Genomic DNA, 20,735 nt, shown 5'->3' on the forward strand with positions numbered 1-20,735 from the left:
TCCCCTCGATGCCACCTCCCACCTTCCCCGATGCTGCACAGGGCAGACCCGACCCCAACCCAGCCCGGACAGGGACACCCGCCCCGGGCTGGGGACAGTGCTGGGGACACTTTGGGGGCCCTGGGGACACCCCCAGGGCTGTGTCCCCCCCAGGACCAGGCACCAGGGGGTTACAGCAAAAGCAGCTTTGGCAGCCGAAATCCCTCTTAAGGCTTTAATCGCAGTGGGAAAGTGGCGCGGGGGGGGCGGGGAGGGCACCCTGTCCCCCCTGCGCTGTCCCCAACCATGTGGGGTTGCAGGGACAAGTGCAGCCGAACTGGAAGTATAAGCCAAATCCCTCAACCTGGCTTAGAATTCAGTGGGATTTAGGGGAGGAAAAGAAAAAGGGCAGGGGGGGAGGGGGGGAGCAGTGGGGAGAGGGGCTGGAGGGTTTGGGGGCGCCCATCCCGCAACCCCCGCTTTGTGGGGGGCCCAGGTGTGAGTCAGGGGGCAAAGGGCGGCGCTGGCCGTGTTTGCACACCTAGCACGGAAGTGGCACCGTCCCCGCGTGTCCCCGTGTCCCGCCCGGCGCTGCCTCCCGGCTGGAGCAGGTAGGGAGGGCAGGGATGGAGCCCCCGACCCGCAGGATGGGTCTGGGGGTGCCCCGCGGGGTGGACACCCGACAGGGACCTCTGGTCTGTCTGTGTGGTGACACAGAGTCCCCTGGGCCTGGCATGGCCAGTGTCCTGCTGTCTGTGGGGACAGGGACATACAGGCCCTGCTACTGCAGCAGGGGTAGCTCAGGGGGTCCCCATGGCCCCACTGGGATCAGATTTGGGGGTCCCCATGGACAGGGGTCTCTGGGGGTCCTCATGACACCATAGGGATAGGGATAGGGATAGGGATAGGGATAGGGATAGGGATAGGGATAGGGATAGGGATAGGGATAGGGATAGGAATGTCTCCTTCGGGACCAGGCACTGGGGGTCCCCATGGTCCCATAAGGACAGAACTCTGGGGGTCCCCATGGCCCCATTGGGATCAGGTTTAGGGGGTCCTCATGACCTCATTGGGATCAGGATTGGGAGCTCCCATAGAGATGGGGCTCTGGAGGTCCCCATGGTTCCATAGGGACAGGGCTCTGGGGGTCCACATGACCTCATAGGAATCAAAACTGGGGGGGTCTCCTTGGGGACAAGGCTCTGGGGGTCCCTGTGGCCCCATAAGGACAGGGGCTCTGGGGTTCGTATAGAATCAGTGCCATGGTGCCACGGGGAAGGCTCTGGGGGTCCACATCAGGGTCAGGCTCTGGGGGTCTCCACAGGGACAGAGCTGTGGGTGGGGGACCCCAGAAGGGCACTTTCTGGGGGTCCCCACAGTCCCCCCATGGCCCAGGCCTTGCTCTCCTGACCTCAGCCTCAGCCCCTGTCCCCATGTCCCCATGTCCATGGTGATGGGATGCGGGGAGCCCCAGATATCCCATGACCAAATCCTGCAGCACCCGAGACCCAATGTCACCCCATCCCCCAGGTGACACCACCTCTGGAAAGACCCCAGCGTCAGGGATCTATCGTGGGATGACACCAGGTCCTGGCTGGGCATTTTGGGGTGCAGGGAGGGAGAGGAGAACACCTGTGGAGTTCCAATCCCCCTGGACCCCCTGTCCCCACAGACCCCCCCCGTGCTGTGATGGCACCGGATGCCTGAGCCCCCCAGTCCCTGCAGCAGGCACCAGCCATGGAGACTGTTGTCATCGTGGCCATCGGGGTGCTGGCCACCATCTTCCTGGCGTCCTTCGTGGCGCTGGTGGTGGTGTGCAGGCAGCGCTACTGCCACCCCAAGGACCTGCGCCACCACTACGACACCAAGTGAGTGACCCTGCGGGGGTGGCAGCATCACTGACCCCAACGGGGAGGGCCCCCAACCCCCATGGGCTGGGGACATGTCCAGGGGACAGTGTAGGGGACGTGTCCATAGTCATCAGGGGGACTGTGCGGGGACACGTCCAGTGTCATTGGGGGGAGGATCTGGGGGACATGTCCAGTACCATCAGGGGGACAATGGAGGGGACACACCCAGCATCATCAGAGGGAAGAAGTTTGGAATACATCCGCATGACCAGGGGGTCAAAGATGGGGACACATCCACCATCATTAGGGCCACCAGGACTGTGGGGCAGCCCGAGGAGGTGGCCCTGTCCCAGGGATGTCCCCCATGTCCCTGACAGACCCATTGTGGACCTGATGGGGACCACAGAGACGCCATCAGAGCCCTCGGAGCTGGAGTTGGATGACGTCGTCATCACCAACCCCCACATTGAGGCCATCCTGGAGAACGAGGACTGGGTTGAGGACGCCTCGTGAGTGTCCCTTGTGTCCCACCACTGCTGGGGACCCCTGTGCAGTGCCAGCCCCCCATCATGGGATGCACGGGACAGATTTGGAGGTCTCTAAGCCATGGGGATGGTCCTCAAGGTGGTCTCAGGGTGGGCATATCCCCATGGATCTGGGGGACACGGAGTGTGGGCTGGTGGGAGAGGGGGGACATGCAGGGGACAAGGACAGAGCAGGGGGACACGGCTGGATTCACACCCTGCTTTCTCTCCACAGGGGTCTGGTGTCCCACTGCATCGCCATCCTGAAGGTGAGGCAGGGCGTGACACTGGTGGTGATGGTGGCATTAGTAGTACAAGTGGCACTGGTAGCATTGGTAGGGCTGGTAGCACTCTTGGCGGTGGTGGCACTGGTGGCAAGGGTCACATTGGTGGCAGTGGTGTGTGGCACTTGTAATGGTGGCAGTGGTGACACTGCTGGTGCTGGTGGCACTGGTGCTGATGGTAGGTGGCACTCGTTGCTCTTGTGTTGATGGTGGCACTGCTGCCCACCACTGTCCCCCCCAGATCTGTCACACACTGACGGAGAAGTTGGTGGCCATGACCATGGGCTCGGGTGCCCGCGTGAAGTCCCCAGCCAGCCTGGGTGACATCATTGTGGTGGCCAAGCGCATCAGCCCCAGGTGACAGGGGATGTCTTGAGGCGTCCTGTGGCTCTGGGGTGTCCCCAGGGATTTGTGGGGTGGTCCAGGGACTCAAGGGGAAGATTCCAGTGCTCTGAGGGTCCCCAGAGTTTTGGGATAGGGTGGGTCTGGAGGGGTCATGGGGGCTCTGGGAATGTCCTGGGGCTGCGAGGGTCCTGAGGCACCGGGGGGGGTGGGGGGGGGACCCTGGGGACTCTAGAGGGGAAACCTGGGGACTTTTGTGGGGTCCAGAGAGTCTGGGATGGGTCTGGCATCATTTTGGGACTCTGGGAGGAGTCCTGGCGCTCAGGGGGGTTCTGGGGGGTTCCCAGGGATCTGGGAGGTTCCTGGGGGTCTGGGGAGGGTCCCAGAGCTCCAAGGGGACTCCTGAGGCTCAGGGTGGGTGTGCTGGAGATGTCACTACAGTGTCCCCTGGGGTTAACGCTGTCCCCACTGCAGGGTGGACGACGTGGTGAGATCCATGTATCCCCCACTGGACCCCAAACTGCTGGATGCAAGGTGACAGTGGCAGGAGGGACAGGGACACTCCTGGATGGTGGGGGGGGACACACCCATGGGTGAGGACACCCTCCCCATCCCATCCCCTCCCATCCCATCCCATCCCCTCCCATCCCATCCCATCCCATCCCATCCCATCCCATCCCATCCCATCCCATCCCATCCCATCCCATCCCACACCTCTGGGGACATCCAGGTGACCCAGCAGAATGGGGAGGGCCCTTGGTGTGAGCAGATACCAGAATATCCCAGAACATCCCAGGTTGGGAGGGACCCCGAGGATCATCCAGTCCAACCCCTAGCGCTACACAGGACACCCCAACATCCCCCCTTGTCCCCAGGAGCACTGCCCAAACTCTCCTGGAGCTCTGGCAGCCTCAGGCTGTGCCCATTCCCTGGGGAGCCTGGGCAGTGCCAGCACCCTCTGGGGGAAGAACCTTTTCGTGATCTCCCATCCCAAATTCCTTGGGATACAACCTCAGGCCATTCCCAGTCCTGTCCCTGGGCACCAAATGGGCAAACTGGGGGCTACGCTGCTGGTGACGAAGCCTCCACAGGGCAGGGTGGTGTCAGGGAGGTGACAGGGCGGTTTCAAGGATGTGGCAGGGAGGTGTCAGGGCAGTGACAGGGCAGTGACAGCCCCGTGTCCCCGCAGGGCCGCGGCACTGCTGCTCTCAGTCAGTCACCTGGTGCTGGTGACCCGCAGCGCTTGCCGCCAGCCGGCTGCCCGCCACTGGGTCGAGCGGTCACTGGCGGCCGCCGAGGAGCACATGGCCGTGCTGCGCCAGGCTGCCATGGCCACCGAGCCTGAGCGGCCCCAGGCCACCACCGAGCCACCCCGCCAGGAGCAGTCGGCCATCTGAGCCCAATAAAGGCCCTGTGTGCCACCAACCCCGTCACGGGTGGCTCTGGGATGGGCTGGCGATGTGTCTGGATGGAACAGAGATGGGGAGGGGGCTGGGGGGGGTGTTGAGTGGGAGGCTGGGGGGCTTGGGAGGGAGTGTGGAGGGCGTTTGGGGGTTTATAGGGGATTTTGGTGGGGTTGGAGGGGATTTGGAAGGGTTGGGGTCTTGGAAGGGAGTGTGGAGGGGGTTTGGGGGTTTAGAAGGGGGATTTTGGAGGTGGATTTGGAGGGCTTGAGGATCTAGGGAGGGTTCGGGTGCTTGGAAGAGTGGGTGGAAGGGGTTTGGGGGCTTTAGAGGGGATTTTGAGGGGTTGGAGGTGGACTTGGAGGGGTAGGGGGTCTAGGGAGGGTTCGGGGGCTTGGAAGAGTGGGTGGAAGGGGTTTGGAGGCAGATTTTGGGGGGTTGGAGGTGGATTTGGAGGGGTTCAGGATCTAGGGAGCGTTCAGGGGCTTTGAAGAGTGGATGGAAGGGGTTTGGGGGGCTTAGAGGATTTTGATGGGTTGGAGGTGGATTTGGAAGGGTTGGGGGTCTTGGAAGAGAGTGTGGAGGAGGTTTGGGGGAGTTAGGGGGGTTGGGAGGGCTTGGAGGTGGATTTGGACGGGTTGGGGGTCTAGGAAGAGTTTGGCAGACTTGGAAGGGAGTGTGGAGGGGGTTTGGGGGGGTTGGGAAGGCTGGAGGTGGTTTGGGGGGTTGGAGGTCTAGGTGGTATTGAGGGGGCTTGGAAGGGAGTATGGGGGCTAAACGGGATTTGGAAGGGTTGGGAAAGTCACAGATGGTTTTCGGGGGTTTGCAGGGGATTTGGGGCATTGGAAGGGGAGGTTTGGATTTTGGGGAGAGTTTTAAGAAGTTGAGGGGGTTTGAAGGGAGGTTTAGAGGGTGTTGGAGTGGTTGGAAGGAGGTTTGGAGTGGATTTAGCAGGACTGGGGAGGTTAGAGGGTGATTTGGGGGAGTTAAAGGAGGCTGGGGGACTTGGATGGTGTAGGAGGAGAAGTTGGGAATTTCGGGAATGTTTGGGGTGGGCTGGAAGAGGGGTTTGGGGAGGTGGAGAGGGGATTGGAGGGGAGTTGGGCTTGGGAAAGGGTTGGAGGGGGAAGTTGGAAGTTTTGGGAAGGGTTGGAGAGGTTGAATTGGTCTTTGGGGCATAGGGGGTTGGAGGGGATTTGGAGAGGATTTAGGGGCGCTTGTGGGCATTGGGAGAGGATGAAGGAGTTGGGGGGTGAAGGTTGGGGTTTAGGGAGGGTTGGGGGGATTGGGGAGGATTTGGCGTGGTGGTGTGTGCTGCAGGAAGTTTGGGGGGGTTCAGGAGGATTTGGGGGGCTGAGGGAAATTTGAGGCGTTGGAGAGCACTGAGTGGGCTGTGGGAAGTTTGAGGAGGTTGAAAAGGATTTGGGGGGCTGAGGGGGCTGAGGGAAATTTGATGGGGGTGGGGAGGATGGGGAGTCTTCGGGGGCTGAGGGAAGTTTGAGGAGTTGGGGAGGATTTGGGGGTACTGGGGCAGTCTGGAGGTGCTGCCTGCCCTAGCAGCGAGGTCCGGAGCGGGCAGCAGGGCTCAGCAGCACCAAGGGGTGACACCGTACGGCCCGAGCAGAGGGGTTTGTGCCCCGGGTGGGGATCTGTGCCCGGGCAGAGGGTGTGCGTGCAGCAGGCGGGGATTCGGTGCCCGGTGTGTATGCGGTCGGTGCCCGCTGTGTATCCGGTCGATGCCCGCTGTGTATCCGGTCGGTGCCCGCTGTGTATCCGGTCGGTGCCCGTTGTGTATCCGGTCGGTGCCCGCTGTGTATCCGGTCGGTGCCCGCTGTGTATCTGGTCGGTGTCCGCTGTGTATCCGGTCGGCCCGTCCCCGCTCAGGCCCACCCCGCCCGGCACTCGCTGCCCGGAGCCTTAGGGGCGTGAGGGGAGCTGCGGTCACGTGACCTCGCGTCTACGTGCCGGGGTGAGGAGGCCGCTGTGCCCGCCCCCTCACCCCGGGCTGGCCAATGGGAGCGCGGCGGGCGGGGCGGGTGACCAATGGGCGGAGGGGGCGGGGTTTGAGGGCTGCGGGAGGCGGGGCTTGCGGCCGGGACCGGGCAGAGCCTGGGAGAGGGAACTGGGAGCCCTGGGAGGTACCGCGAGTCGCGGGGTGACCGGGAGCTGCCGGGGTAACCGGGGGTACTGGGACCACTGCGGGCCGCGGGGATAACTGGGAGGTGCTGGGAGCACTGGGAGCTGCTAGGAGGAGCTGGGAGTCATGGGAGGAACTGGGAGGTACTGGAGGGACCTGGGAGTCACGGGGATCACGGGGAGACACTGGGAGGTACTGGGAGTCACGGAGGCCACAGGGATTCCCCGGGAGATCCTGAGACCCATGGGGAAACACTGGGAGACACTGAGAGTCATGGGGGAACACTGGGAGCACCTGGAGTGCCTTGGAGCACTGGGAGGCACGGTGGGGACACTGGGAGCACTGGGTCTGGTGCTGAGGGGTGTGGGGGGGAGAGCCCAGCCCTGCCCTGGGGGGTCCCGGAGGTGGGGTGGTGGGTCATGCAGTGACACCAGGAGCCCCCCGAGCCGTCCCGGCAGCGAGGGGAGCAGAGCCTCCCCCGTGGGACACAAACCCCCCGTGCCAGCCCTGGGAGGTGAAGGAGGTGTCACCAGCGGGGAAAGGGAAGTGAAAGTGATTGTGGAAGCGGGATGGGGGGAGCAGCGGGGGTGCCGCGCTGGGCCACAGGCAGATGTTATCGGGGTGTGGTTGGGCTGCCGCACACCGCACTGCCTTTCTCGGCTTTCTGTGGGGTGCCCCGGCACCCTGAGGTGGCACCCCGGGGTGGGGGGCTGGCTGACCTGGGGTGCTGGGTAGAATGAGGGGCTGGGTGAAGGGGGGGTTTGGGGTTTTCCCAACACGTGGCTGAAAGAAGAAGTGAGAACTGGGGGGCAGAGCTTCCCTCCCACTCAGTGAGAAGGGAAACTGAGGCCAAGGAGTCCTACAGGTGCCCCCAGAGCCATGAGGACCCTCCTGCTGCTGTGGGTGGCCCTGGCCAGAGCAGGGGCCCAGCTGCCCTGTCCCAATGGGGGGCCCTGCCCCGTCACCCCGGTGAGTGCCCAGGGTTTGGGGGGGTCGGGGGGGCCTCAGCAGGGGATGATAACCCTCCCTGTGCCCCCCAGGCCCTGCCTGCCCGCAGTGCAATAGGGTGCCAGGACAGCCCATTCTGCCCTGCCAGCTGCCAGCTCCCAGAGGTGAGCCCACCCTGTCCCTCAGTTTTCCCCCTCTCCCTGCCATTTGGGGGTCACTTCCTGACCCCCCTCACCTCTCCCCCTCCCCCTTCTCTCTCCCCAGAGTGTCCCTTGTGCTGGGGGTCACCACTGCTGTCCCCGAGGGTCCCACTGCAGTGCTGATGGGGAGTCCTGTGTCACAGACCCGGGTACTGGGGACACGGGTGGCTGGCTGGGTGGGGGATGGGGTGGGCCTCAAGGGGACAGGAGGGACATAGGGATCTCTCACCCTGTCTCTGCAGCCCCCCGTGCTGTCCCCTGTCCCGATGGCCAGTCTGAGTGTCCCGACGATGCCACGTGCTGTGTGACAAGCAGCGGTGCCTGGGGGTGCTGCCCCATGCCCCAGGTACGGGCTGTGGGGACATGGGGACACTGAGGGGGGGGCCTGGTGTGGCCATGGCTGTGACGAGCCCAGCTGGCACCCGCAGGCCTCGTGCTGTGCTGACAAGGTGCACTGCTGTCCCCACGCCACCGTCTGTGACCTGACCCGCGGACGCTGCGTGTCCCCCACCGGTGACACTGATGTCCCCCTGAGCACAGCCTTCCCTGCCTGGAAGCGCCAGCCCCCCCCCCCAGGTAAGGGGTGTCCCCTCAGGGTGCCCTCTCTGTGCCCACGGAGGGGACACGGTGACACTATGTGCCTCTTCAGTCACGGTGCGCCAGGTGCTGTGTCCCGACGGCCACTCAGCGTGTCCCGATGGGTCGACCTGCTGCCAGCTGTCCCCAACGCAGTACGGCTGCTGTCCCCTGCAGAACGTGAGTGCTGGCAGAGCCATGGGCACCCCGGGATGGGCAGCTGTGCCAAACCTTCTGTGCCCAGCACCCCAAACCAGCCACCCCTCACTGGGCACCCCAAACCAAGCACCCCATACAAGACACCCTAATTCTGGGCACCCTCCACCAGGCACCCCAAACCAAGCCCCCCTCACCAGGCACCCCAAACCAAGCATCCCTCACCAGGCAGCCCATGCCAGGCACCCCAAGCTGGCCACCCCTCACTGGGCACCCCGAACCAGGCTCCCCACAACCCTAACACTCACCAGACACCCCATACCAATCCATACAAGTACCCTCTAAGAGACACCCCTGTTCCAAGCACCCCACAGTAATCACCCCATGCCAGGCACCCTGTTTTGGGCACCTTGTCCTGATCATCCCAGACCAGGCACCCCTTACTAGGCACCCTGTGGTGGGCACTGAACCCTGGACACCCCACCTTGTGCCATGTCCCCCATACCAGACACCCTCTGTGCCATGTCCCCCCCATGCTGTGCTCCCCCTGTCCCCCATGTCCCTGTCACCCCGTGTCTCTCCCCCCAGGCTGTGTGCTGCAGTGATGGGCAGCACTGCTGTCCCCAGGGCACCACCTGTGACCTGATCCACTCCACCTGCACCTCCTTGGGGGGCTCTGCCCCCCTGGCAGCGCTGCCCAAAGGTGAGACACCCCGCAGGGCAGCCACACCCTGTCCTGTCCCGGGGAGGAGACAGCAGCTCTGACTGTTCTGTCCCCAGCTCGTGAGGTCAAGTGTGATGAAGAGACAAGCTGTCCCGACGGGAACACCTGCTGCCGGCTCAGCTCGGGGGCCTGGGGGTGCTGCCCCCTCGAGCAGGTACAGGATGGTCCCCTCTGCTACCGGGACAGGCAGATGTCACCTGGGTGAGATGAAAGCACATGTCCCCTGTCCCCTGGGTGGAGTGATGGCAGCTGTCTCTTGTTCCCCTGAGAGGTACAAGGATAGAGGTTCCTTGTACTCGCCCAGGACAAGGTTTGATGTCACCTGTGCCCTTGGAAGGGACAAGGGCAGGAGTGCCCCATGCCCCACCCAGGACAGGCAGATGTCCCCTGCCCCCTAGTAGGACTCCCACTCCGATATCCCACGGGGAGGGGGGTGACACTCAGCCCCTTTGACACCCCCCGGTCAGACTCCCTGCACTAACTGGGACCAGTTTGGGGCTCCCAGTGGTCAGAGGTGATGAAGAGACATGAAGCCACCACGATGGTCAGGGACCTTCCCAAGTCCCACTGGTGGGTCCAGATTGATGCAGGGTGTCCTCATCGCCCATATGTTCCCATTCTCACAGCTGGGTCAGTGGGGAATGGGGATGGCAGAGGGGGCATGTCACTGTTGAGCCGCTAGCAGAGAAGTAGAAACCCAGGTTCTCAGGCAAGAAAAGAGAGCCTTTATTATTTTGATTTCCATATATATAGACTTTTCACAGGTCACCCAGATTGGTCAGTCAAAAACCTCCCCCTAGGCCTAATTGGCCAGGCCTGAACTGCCCAAATCTTGAGACCCTGTTTGCAAAAACATCCAAACTTTATCTTTGTTTATAAAACACAGCAAAATGTTCTCACGAGAAAGACCTGTGCTAGTCACAGGGGCACATTTGTCCCCTGTCCTGTGGATCTGGCGGTGCCTGGAGGTCTCCTGTGCTCTTTGTCTCCCAGGCCGTCTGCTGCCCCGACCATGTGCACTGCTGCCCCCAGGGCTACACCTGTGACCCCGAGGGGGGCAGCTGCCTGCAGGAGGGTGGCACCCGCCGGCCCTGGGTGCGCAAGACCCCGGCGCTGCCCCGGGGGGGACAGGTGACATCAGGGGAAGTCAGATGTGATGAAGAGACAAGCTGTCCTGATGGGAGCACATGCTGCCGGCTGAGCCTGGGCACCTGGGGGTGCTGCCCCCTCGAGCAGGTGTGGGAGGCTCAGCCCACGGCCGTGGGGGACCCTGTGTGGTGACAAGGACATGCTGGGGTTCCCATGTGGGGTGGGGGAGCAGGGAGTCCTGGGCTGAGTGGAGATTCCAGGGGGTCCTGGGGTGTCCTTGGAGGGGAGGATGTGGCTCAAGGGACCCTGAGTGGACCACCTAGCTGGGGGACATGGGGACATTCAGCAGGACATAACCACCACTTCTCCCCCCCACAGCAGACCCACCCATGCCCCGTGGAGTGGGGGTCTCCTATGGCTTGATGGGACAAAGGCCAATGTTCCCTGTCCCCTGGGAGGAACAAGACCAGATGTCCCCCTTTGCTGCTTGAAGGATGAGGGCAGATGTCCCTTGTCCCCTAGGAGGGACAGGGCAGGCTCCAAACCCCTGATGTCCCCATGGTACACAGGGCCCCTTTGCTGCCCCCCTGCCCCAGTCAGACCCTCTCTGCTAACTGGGATCAGTCTGGGGCTCCAGTGGCAAGAGGTGACAGAGGGACACAAGGCCACCAAGATGCTCAGAGACATGGGGATGCTCAGGGACCTTCATGTGTCCCACGGAGAGGCACAAACATCACGTAGGGGTCCCCATATCTGCCCCTCTCAAAGTGGGGCTGGAGCCAGGCTGGGTCTGACGGCCACATGCACCAGGGGAGAGTAAGAACGGGCAGGAGGGGAATTGTCCCCTGGAGGTCCCCAGCTGTGCTGCTGGAAGTCCCCTGTGTTCAGCCCCACCTCTTTGCCCCCCAGGCCGTCTGCTGCCCCGACCATGTGCACTGCTGCCCCCAGGGCTACACCTGCGACCCCAAGGAGGGCAGCTGCCTGCAGGAGGGTGGCACCCGCCAGCCCTGGGTGCGCAAGACCCCGGCGCTGCCCCGGGGGACACAGATGATATCAGGGGAAGTCAAATGTGACGACAAGACGAGCTGTCCTGATGGGAGCACGTGCTGCCGGCTGAGCCTGGGCACCTGGGGATGCTGCCCCCTCGAGCAGGTGTGGGGTGGTCCTGGGGGTGGGGGCACCCCAGGGGTGCGGGGCTGCCCCAGGGGATGAAGATTTGGGAATGGAATGGGGGGGTGAGGCTTGGAACAGAGCGTGACTGTGGGGGTGACCCTCTGGGGACAAGCAGGGCCGGGGGTGGGGGCAGAGACATGGGACATTCCTGTATTTGTCACTGCTCCCCTCCATGGGGGCTCTGTGGGCACACTGGGGACAGAGTTTTGTCACAGTCACTGGGGCTGTGCTGGGACAGGGCGGAGGGGTTAGGATGGCACCCAGACACCCGGGTACCTGGATCCCCAACATAACTGTGTCCCCCAGACACCCTGACAACTTCTGACCCCATCCCATGTGTCCCCAGGCTGTGTGCTGTGGGGATCACCAGCACTGCTGTCCCCGGGGCTACACTTGCAACGTGGCCACTGAGAGCTGCGAGAAGCTGCTGGCGCCCACCCCGCTGCTGCCGACCCCTGCAGCCCCTGGCAAGGCGCCCTCACCCCCGCGCCGGGCACCCCCTGTCCCATTGCGAGCCACCAGCGCCCACCCGGGTGGCCTCGTGCCCTGCGGTGCTGCTGGCTCCTGCCGTGGGGGCCAGCGGTGCTGCCGGGCCCGGGGGGGCTCCTGGGGGTGCTGCCCCTTCGCCCAGGTGAGTGGGGGGACAGCAGGGTGGGGTGTGGGTGGCACCACCCCCTCTCACCCCGTTTCTCTCCGCAGGGCTCTTGCTGCTCCGACGGCCGCCACTGCTGCCCCGCGGGGTCCCGCTGCACCGGGGGGGGCTGGGGGTGCAGCCCCCAGCGCTGGGACCTGCTCTGATGTCACTGGGGACACCACCACCACCACCACCATCCCCCGAGTGCCACCATCCCAATAAACGGTTTCTAGGAGAAACTCCATCCACGGCTCCTGGCGAGGGGAAACTGAGGCAGGAGGCAGAGGCTGGGGGGATTTTGTGTGTTTAATATATTAATGCCTCTAAGGAGCAGGCAGGACGTGCAGGCAGGTGCAGGCAGCAGCTCCCTGCCCAGCCTGGCACCCGGGGGTGTCTCCATGGCCCCCCCTCTGCCAGTCTGGCCCCAATGACCCCTCTTCATCCTCACCACGTAGAAAACGTTTAGAAACACAATTAAAATCCAAAGGGGGATGAGGGTGGGGGGACAGGGGCCCCCCAGCTCCTACGGCAGCTTGGAGGCACCGCTGGCTCGGGGGGCAGTGCCAGCCCCCCCTGTCCTGCAGGGACACAAGCAGGGACATGGTTCAGGACTGGGAGGACACTGAACTTGCAGTTCCCACCCCACAAAAGAGGGAGGTGAATGGCGGTGTCAAGGAGCAAGGGGACGACACGGAGGGGACAGGGGCAGCAGAGTCTGGTGGCACAGGGGGTGTGGGGGGGAATGGTGGCCTGGGAGTGGTCTCTCTGGCCCCTTCCCAGGCAGGACACTGCATGGGGGTGGGCAAGGGACAGGGGCAGGGAGGGATGGTGGCAGGAAGGGACAGCGGTAGTGGAATGAGATGGTGGTTGACTGGGATTGTGATGGGGTGGCAGTTGTGGGACACGATGGCGGCAGGAACGGATGGTGGTGGGCTGAGACAGTGGTGGGAGAGGACAGTGACAAGGCAGGATGGTGGCAGGATGGTGTGTAGAGGGTGGTGGGATGGCACAGCAGGATGGGACAGTGACAAGACAGGGTGGTGCGAGTGTGGGATGGGGATGACAGCGGTGGGATGAGATGATGGCTGTGTGGGATTGTGGTGGGATGGCATGGTGGTGGGATGAGGTAGCAGTGGGATGGCACAGCGATGGGACAGCGACGAGACAGGACAGCGGTGGGCTGGGACAGGTGACAGCAGCGGTGTCCCCACCCTCCCAGCACCCCCCGGGACTTGCCCCGACCCCGGCACCAGGGAAGTGCCCTCCCCACACTCACTTGACATTGAACACCATCAGTGGCCGCTCCTCCCGCTTCTGCCAGGGGCTCTTGCGGTCACCCCCGTCGTCGCCCCCGTCGCCCGCCTCGGCCAGCGCCTCCTCCTCGGGGCTGGTCAGGGAGTCTCGGGGGGCTTCGCTGGCGCTGCTGCGCCCGCTGCCCCCCCCGCGCCGCCCTCCGCTCCCCGCCTCCAGCAAGGGGGCCAGCGAGCTGTCCTCGGGGGAGGCGGCGGGCAGGGCGGGCCGGGGCCCCCCGTCCTCACCCCCACCTCCGGCGGCCCGGGGGAGGCGGGGAGGGGGCGCGGGGCCGGGGCCCCTCTCGCTGCCCTGCAGGTCGATGTAGGAATGCCGTACTTGGGAGGAGCGCCCGTCCAGGGACACGAACCAGGCTCTCGGGGGGGGCGGCCCCCCCAGCTCCAGGAGCTGCTGCCCCGCCAGCGCCTGCAGCTCCCCGTTGAGCTGGGCCACCGCCGACCCGTCCAGCAGCACCGGGATGGCCACCGAGCCACTCACCGGCTGGGGGGCACGAGCCCCGCCCCAGTTTTCCCCTTCCTCGAAGGGCTGCCCGGAGGATGGGGGGGCCGGGGCCGCGGCCGTCGCCGCCGTCGAACCGCCGGGTCCCCCATCGGCCTCGGGGGGACCCTCGGGCTCGCCGGGGGCCAGGCGCATGTAGCGGGCGGGGATGAGGAGGGTGGGCATAACCCCCCGGTAAACATCCTCGGGCCCCCCGCCCCGGTCCAGGGGGCCGCAGAGGAGGAGGGGGCCGGGGGGAGCCAGCGAGGGCGGGCGCGGGGGCGGCTCGGGCAGCGGGTGCTCGGTCGGCTGCGCCCCGTAACGGGAGAACGAGGGCGAGGGGGGCCGCGGGGGGAAGGCAGGGGTCCCCCGGGGGTGCTCGTCGGGCGGCTGCAGCCCGTCCACCGAGCGGGCGGCGCGGAGGCCGAAGGCTTCGCCGGGGCGCCCATAGTCCTCGTGGGCGGGGGGCTGGCGGCGGCGGGGGGCCAGCGTGGCGGCGGCGGGCCGGGGGCCGGCGCGGAGCGGGGCGGGGGCCGGCGGCTGGAAGAAGTCCGGCCGGGCGGGGGTCAGCTCGCGGGTCGAGGGGGGCAGGCTGGGAGTTGGCAGGTCGGTGTCCCCCCCCGAGGAGGCTGTCTCCAGGTGGCTGCCCCCGCACAGGAGGTCCAGCTGGGACACCGAGGTGGCCTGGTCCCGGCGCGCCGCGTCCAGCGGCCCCGGCAGCGGCAGCTTGCGGTGCTGAGCCCGCGGCTTCAGGCACCGCCGCCTGCGGGGAGATGGGGGCATGTGGGGTCGCCCAGCTTCCCCCTCCCTCGTCTGCTGGAGGGAGCTAGAGGAGGCGGCTATGGGGCACCCAGGGGGGTGGGGGAATGGTATGTCCACCCCAAATCCAGCTAAAGGGCAGCCAGGTGTTCTGATGAGTGGTGTCCCCCCTCCCAGGCCAGCCCTGGGGCACCCAGAGATTATGGACATTGGTGTGTGTCTCCCAAATCCAGCTTAAGGGCACTCAGGGGTGTTGGGAATTGGTGTCTGCCCCAAACCCAGCTAAAGGGGACCTGGGGGTGCCACAGACTGGTGTCTCCTCCCCATAGACAACCATAGGGCATTTGGGGGTTCCAAGGGGTGGTGACCCCCTGAAGTGGCTACAGGGCACTCAAGGGTGCCAGAGGGTGGTGCCCCTTCCCCATGGTCAGCTCTAGGACAGCTGGGGTGCCATGGGGTGGTGCCCTCCCTCCCAAAGTCAGATATAGGGTACCCAGGGGTACCAGGAGGATGGTGCCCCATTCCTATAACCAGTTAAAGAGAGCCAGGGAATGCTCCCCTCCAGCTATGGGGCACCCAGGGGTTACAGGTGGGTGCTGCCCCCCATTCCCACTTGGAGTGTCAGGTGTGGGTGTGTCATATCCCTCCCCCCACCATGGTCAGGACACAGGGGGTGCTGACCTGCAGTAGTAGATGAGGAGGCAGAGGAGGATGAGGACGAGCAGAGCCAGGGCACCCAGGATGGTGAGGAGGAAGATGGTGTGGTAGGTGGTGATGTCTGTCACACCTGCTGCCATCGCCACCAGCCCTGGGGACAATGGGGTCAGAGGGGGAACCCTGCTTAGAGCAAACCTCAGACAGCTCTGGGACAGGGGCACAGAGGGGAAGCCCCCCAGAGCAACCCAAGGGGCTGCCACCCATCCCAGACAGACCTGGGGTCAGAGGGGGAGCCCCCACCCCACCAAGAGCACCCCAGAGTGGTCCCACATCCCTCAGGCAGCCCTGGGACAGGAGGGTCAGAGAGGGAACAACCCCGGGGTGCTGCCACCACCCCCTCTGCCACCACCCCTTCCCCGGCCAGCCTGTCCCCAGGGCCAAGGGGAGCCTGGCAGGAGGGGCACCCTCAGGTGTCACCTTACCTGTGCTGGGGGAGGGCAGAGCTGCTGCCCAGTACCCCAGCTGGGAGGAGACGAATGTCCAGTACAGCTGCCGGCCTTCCTTCCGGATCAGCCCCGTCCCGTTACGGACCCACAGCCCTGCAGGGACACACCGGGCTGAGACACCCCAAACTCATCACACCCCCCTGCCACCCCCAGCAGGAGCTGTGTCACCCTCTGCCACCCCCCGACCAGCGCTCACCGCTCTTGGGGTCAAACCTCCAGGCTGGCACACTGGTGGCCACCAGGGCTGCAGCATCGGGGGCCAAAGGGACGGACAGGTGGACAGGGCCGGCCAGCGGCACCTCGGTCCCGTTCCCGGTGAACAGGTGGACACTGACAGCCGCCACCGGCGCCAGCTCCAGCCAGGTGCCATTGGCTGCGGGGACAAGGACGGGGACATCCATGGGGGGGACACCATCAGGTGTGCACCCTCCCCTCCCCCCCATGTCCCCAGTGTCCCCCGTACCGCTGCCGTCCTGCTCGGCCCCGAGGAAGGTGGGGAAGGCGCGGGCCAGGCTGGGGCCGGAGGCGGCGGTGAGGGAGGCGGCGAGCTGGCTGTAGGTAGAGCTGCGGGGCAGGCGGGCTGCCCGGCGTGGGAACTGCGCCCACGGCTGCCCACGGCCACCTGCGGGGACAGGGCGGGTGGCAGCACCTGGGGGGGCTGGTGGTGCCATCCGGCTCCATCGCCATGGCTCAGCTGGGGAGGCACAGGGCGGGTGGCAGCACCCGGGGGTGCTGGTGGTGTCACCTACTGCCATCCCCATGGCTCACCTGGGGATCCCAAGAGGATCTGGACCAGGTCCTCGTAGAGGATGAGGGTGGCTGGGCGCTCCGGGAGCAGGTAGAGGCTGATGGAGGCGTAGACTGAGGGGGAGAAGGGGTGATGAGGGATCCAAAATTAGGGATTGGACCCCAAAAATACACACCCCTGACCCCAAAAGTACACACACTCTCCTCCTGGGGGGACTGATGGGGAGAGGGGGAAGCTGGGCTCTGCAGACAGTGTGGGGAAGCAGGGGACAGCAAGGGGTGAGATGCATGTAGGGACAGGGAGGGACAGGTGGTGACAGTGGGCAGAGTGGGGGCAGCAACTCACACCCCCCTCCCTACAACCCCCATCCCCAGCCTGTACCCCTCCATCCCTGCACCCCCATTCCTGCCCCCCCACTTGAGTGCTCCCACGTGTCCCACTCCCCGAAGGTGACCACACTGATGCCACACCCCACTCTCCCCTGCCCTCGGGACCAAAAGAGCCCACCCCAGGGGACCCCCCAGCTCCCCTGCCCCGGGATGGGATGGAATGGGATGGGATGGGACTTTGGGGCCACCAGGACATGGTTGTCCCCTCCCAAAGGGGCCAGACCCCTCCCAAACATCCTGCTGTAAGGGATCCCTACACTGAAAACTCTTAGGGATCCCCTGTAAGGAAGGGACTGAGGTCCCAGTAAGGGACTGGGGACCCCACACCGGGGCTCAGAGCCCCCCAGTAAGGAATTTAGGACCCCCAATAAGATTCAGAACCCTCATGAAAGGATTGGGGATCCCCCACCAGGGCTCAAACCCCCTCAGGAAGGGATTGTGTCCCCCAGTCAGACTCAGAGTCCCCCAGGCTGGGGGTCCCGGTGACTCACGCGGCAGTTTGGTGACACGCCAGGGGACCGAGGCGGTGACGTATCCGCGGCGTGCGGCAGTGACTAGCAGCCAGGAGCCCAGGCGGTAGGGCACAGGCAGCACCCCGGTGCCCGTGTGGTCAGTGGTCCCAGCTGCCAGCGCGCTGCGGGCGCCAAACACGTCCAGAGCCGCCTGTGCCAGCGGGGTCAGCGTCCCGCTCTCGAACACCTGCACCCGCAGCAGCACCTCTGCGGGGACACGGGGGGACACAGCGTGGGCAAGGGCATGGCACCCTCCTGGCACCACAGGGATGGGGGACAGAGCGGGGCAACATCGTGCGGGGGTGGGACACATCCCGAGGGTCACAGCCACTAACGCAGGGGGCACGGCCACCAGCCCAGCAGGTGGTGGGACACAACCCAGGAGATCACAGACACCATCCCAGTGGTTCATGGCCACCATACCAGGAGGTCATGGGCACCGTCCTGATGGGTGATGGACACCACCCCAACAGCTGGTGGGATCTGTCCCAGTGGGTCATGGTCACCATCCAGGCAGGATGGTGAGACCCCCCTGACAAGGTCACAGGAACCATCCCAGAAAGCCATGGCCACCATCCTGGTGGGTCATGGCCACCATCCCAGCAGGACGTGGGACCCATCCCAGTGCCCACCATCCCAGCAGTTCACAGGTACCACCCTGGCAGGTCACAAGTGCTCCCCAGCAGGCAGCTGTCCTGAGGGGGTGTGGGCATCACCCCTGTACCCACCCTGTGCCCCCCTCGAGGGGCTCATGGCCCCAGGGTGCCGTGCCCACCCGGCTGGGTGCACCCACTCACATTCCTCTCAGTCCCCCCGCCTGAGTCACCCCATGGTGCCACTCACAGTTGTCCCAAGCTCAGGGGGTCTCGACCCCAGCGGGCCCCCCAGCAACGCAGGGAGAGGTGCCCCCGCCAGTCCCCGCTGCAGGGCAGGGCAGGGCAGAGCTCGAGGGAGGGGGGACCCTAAACCCCGTGTGCCCCCCCGACCAGCGCCATCCTGCGCATGATCCGCAGCCCTTGGCAGCGGTCCCGGCTCCGGCGCCGTCACCCAGGCAACGACCTCCTTCATCCCGCGCCCCGGGGCTCCCGCCCGGCCCCCCGCAGCCCCGGAACCCCTCGCTCCGCCGGGCACCCCCACCCCGCTCCGCCCCGGCCCAGATGCGGCCCAGATGTGGCAATGGGCGAGGGGGAAATTCGCAGCAGCTGCTTCAGCGATGCACAGGGCGGGGGGGCGGTACCAGAATGGAGGGGCTGGGGGTGTCCGCCCGCACGGCGGGGACAGCCGGCACCCGCGGGCAGGAATGTCCCCGCGGCCACACGCCGGCCACCCGCAGCTGCCGGGGGACAGCTGGCATCAACGGCCACCCTGCTGTCCCCCGGAGAAGAGGGGGGGCCATGGTGCCACCCCCAGCGCGGGGGCACAGGCATGGCAGTCCCCTTCCCCACTCTCTGTCCCCCCACCATCACCAAGGGGTCCCCAGAGGGTGGCACTAGCACTGCGGGGCACACTGGCCCCCGCTGGCTCCCCAATGCCTCCCAGTCTGACCCCAGCGCTTTCCAGTCTGACCCCACGGTCCCATGAGGCGGGGCGGGAGGTGCCAGGCCCTGGGGTGGCTGTGGGGAGCCTCGTCACGTCTGTCACCCCGCGGGGACGGGGATGGGCAGGGGTGACGCCAGCGGGGAGCTGAGCCATCACAGACAGGACGGGACAGGGACCCCCCCTCACCCCACAGCCCCCCCGGGCACCCCTCACCCTGGCACAGGGGCTCTGGCAGGAGGGTTTGGGGTGCAGGAGGGGTCACAGGGAGCCGCGGGGACCCCACAGTGCCGCGCTGCACCCCAAGGCCCGCCCTGCCTGCTGGATGCAGCCCCCCAACCCTGCACCCCCGGGTGCTGCTCAGGACCCCCCTACCCACCCACCACCATGCACCCCCTGGCCTGGGACCCCCATCCACCATCAGGCACCCTCAAGCTCTGCTCAGGACCTCCACCCACCCTCCTGCACCCCCAGTCTCTCCATGATCCCCACCCAACTTCATTCACCCCCTGGTTTGTGACTCCCACCCACCGTCACGAACCCTTGGCGCTGCCCGGGACTCCCCCCACCATCCTGTACCGCAAGGTCTCAGACGACCCCCATCCTCTCGTCCTCCCCAGCTCTGTCCGTGACCCCCACCCACCCAGCTGCACCCCCCGGCGCTGCCCAGGCCCCCCACCCATCACCCTCTGCCCGCCGGTGGCCAGAACCGCCCGGGGAGGGGGAGACGGACGGACAGACGGGGGTGCGGCCGGACGGACAGAGCCGGGAACGGACGGGGGATGGACAAGGGGGAAGGAAGGGGGGAACGAACGGGGGGCGCGGGCGCGGGAGGGGCAGGTGGGCAGCGATGGGGGTGTCGGAGGCGGGGGGCCGGGGAGTGTCGGTCCGGGGGGTCCGGGAGGGGATGGGGGTGTCAGCATCGTGGGGATTCGGGGAGGGGGACGGGCGGGGATGGGGGTGCGGGGCCTGGGGGGAGCCGGGTGTCGGGGCGGGGCGGGAGGGGGTGGTGCTGCTGAGGGGTGTCGGGCCAAGGGATGCCGGGGGGATGTCGGGGCGGGGGGCGGGCGGGGATGGGGGGATCGGTGCCGGTATCGATCGGGGGGGTGGTGCGCGGTGGGGGGATCGGGTTCAAAGGATGCCGGGGGGATGTCGGTGCGGGGCTCGGGAGGGGATGGGGGCGCCGGGGCGGTGGTCGGGCTGGGGTGGTACGGGGCAGGGGGGTGGGGGCCAAGGGATGCCGGGTGGATGTGGGCTCGGGGGTCGGGCGGGGAGGGCGGCGGGGGGTGTTGCCGGCGGCGCCCCCCGCCCCGCACACAAAGGCCGCTCTCACCGTGCGCTCCCGGCTCCGCCGCGCCCCGCGCCCGCCGCCCGCCCGCGGCCGCCAGCAGCAGCAGCACCGGCAGCGGCGGCAGCGGCGGCAGGAGGCGGCGGGGCCGCATGGTGGCTCCGCGCCGTTACCCCGCCATGCCCGGCCCGCCCGGCCCGTCCGCCCGCCCGCCGCGGGGACCGGGCTCCACCTGCCGGAGCCGCCGGGCACGGCCGCCCGGTGCCCACCCCCGGACCGGCACCGCCCCAGCACCGGGACCACCCCCGGCACCGCCCCGAGACCCCCAGGCCCACCCCCGGCACCGCCCCAGACCCCCGGCACCGCCCCCTGCACTGCCCGGAGAACCGGGACCCATCGCAAGTACAGCAACGGAGCCCGGGACCCCTCCTCGGGACCGCTGCGGGCCCTGGACCGGGACTCGATACCGGCACCGGCATCCCGGGACTGACCCTGCTGTCGGCAGCGGCATCTCAGGACCCACCCCCGACATC

At 66.3% G+C, this 20,735-nt stretch overlaps 3 protein-coding genes across 8 annotated transcripts; 2 read left to right on the forward strand and 1 right to left on the reverse strand.

Moving 5' to 3' along the window:
* The first annotated feature begins 499 nt into the window (after nt 1-499).
* Nucleotides 500-4,427, forward strand: TMEM98 (transmembrane protein 98). 2 transcript variants are annotated; one of them, XM_085039865.1, is made up of 7 exons: nt 504-574; nt 1,637-1,847; nt 2,207-2,338; nt 2,589-2,622; nt 2,879-2,994; nt 3,454-3,513; nt 4,169-4,427. In XM_085039865.1, exons 2-7 carry the CDS (start codon nt 1,717-1,719, stop codon nt 4,374-4,376), a joined length of 681 nt encoding a protein of 226 aa, XP_084895991.1. In that variant the 5' UTR covers nt 504-574; nt 1,637-1,716; the 3' UTR covers nt 4,377-4,427. The 2 variants fall into 2 exon arrangements, with proteins under 2 accessions (XP_084895992.1, XP_084895991.1); XM_085039866.1 differs by lacking the exon at nt 2,207-2,338 and having other exon boundaries at nt 500-574.
* A 2,012-nt stretch (nt 4,428-6,439) lies between these two features.
* Nucleotides 6,440-12,263, forward strand: GRN (granulin precursor). Of its 4 annotated transcripts, none has more exons than XM_085040102.1 (13): nt 6,440-6,520; nt 7,385-7,488; nt 7,560-7,631; nt 7,732-7,816; nt 7,910-8,013; nt 8,096-8,243; nt 8,317-8,423; nt 8,988-9,102; nt 9,180-9,277; nt 10,117-10,359; nt 11,122-11,364; nt 11,732-12,016; nt 12,085-12,263. In XM_085040102.1, the coding sequence occupies exons 2-13, from the start codon at nt 7,399-7,401 to the stop codon at nt 12,181-12,183; spliced, it is 1,689 nt and encodes a 562-aa protein (XP_084896228.1). In that variant the 5' UTR covers nt 6,440-6,520; nt 7,385-7,398; the 3' UTR covers nt 12,184-12,263. The 4 variants fall into 4 exon arrangements, with proteins under 4 accessions (XP_084896228.1, XP_084896231.1, XP_084896229.1 ...); XM_085040105.1 differs by having other exon boundaries at nt 6,457-6,556; XM_085040103.1 differs by lacking the exon at nt 6,440-6,520 and adding an exon at nt 6,524-6,662.
* Nucleotides 12,264-12,307: 44 nt separating this feature from the next.
* On the reverse strand, nt 12,308-20,444 carry FAM171A2 (family with sequence similarity 171 member A2). 2 transcript variants are annotated; one of them, XM_085040100.1, is made up of 9 exons: nt 20,248-20,444; nt 17,358-17,585; nt 16,498-16,590; nt 16,193-16,351; nt 15,926-16,102; nt 15,706-15,822; nt 15,248-15,374; nt 13,296-14,570; nt 12,308-12,597 (listed from the first exon to the last, which is right to left on the reverse strand). In XM_085040100.1, the coding sequence occupies exons 1-9, from the start codon at nt 20,354-20,356 to the stop codon at nt 12,543-12,545; spliced, it is 2,340 nt and encodes a 779-aa protein (XP_084896226.1). In that variant the 5' UTR covers nt 20,357-20,444; the 3' UTR covers nt 12,308-12,542. The 2 variants fall into 2 exon arrangements, with proteins under 2 accessions (XP_084896226.1, XP_084896225.1); XM_085040099.1 differs by lacking the exon at nt 20,248-20,444 and having other exon boundaries at nt 17,358-19,100.
* Nucleotides 20,445-20,735: the final 291 nt, after the last annotated feature.

The sequence above is a fragment of the Lichenostomus cassidix genome, chromosome 27 (assembly GCF_008360975.1).
Source record: "Lichenostomus cassidix isolate B80296 chromosome 27, HeHo_3.0, whole genome shotgun sequence".
NCBI lineage: Eukaryota > Metazoa > Chordata > Aves > Passeriformes > Meliphagidae > Lichenostomus > Lichenostomus cassidix.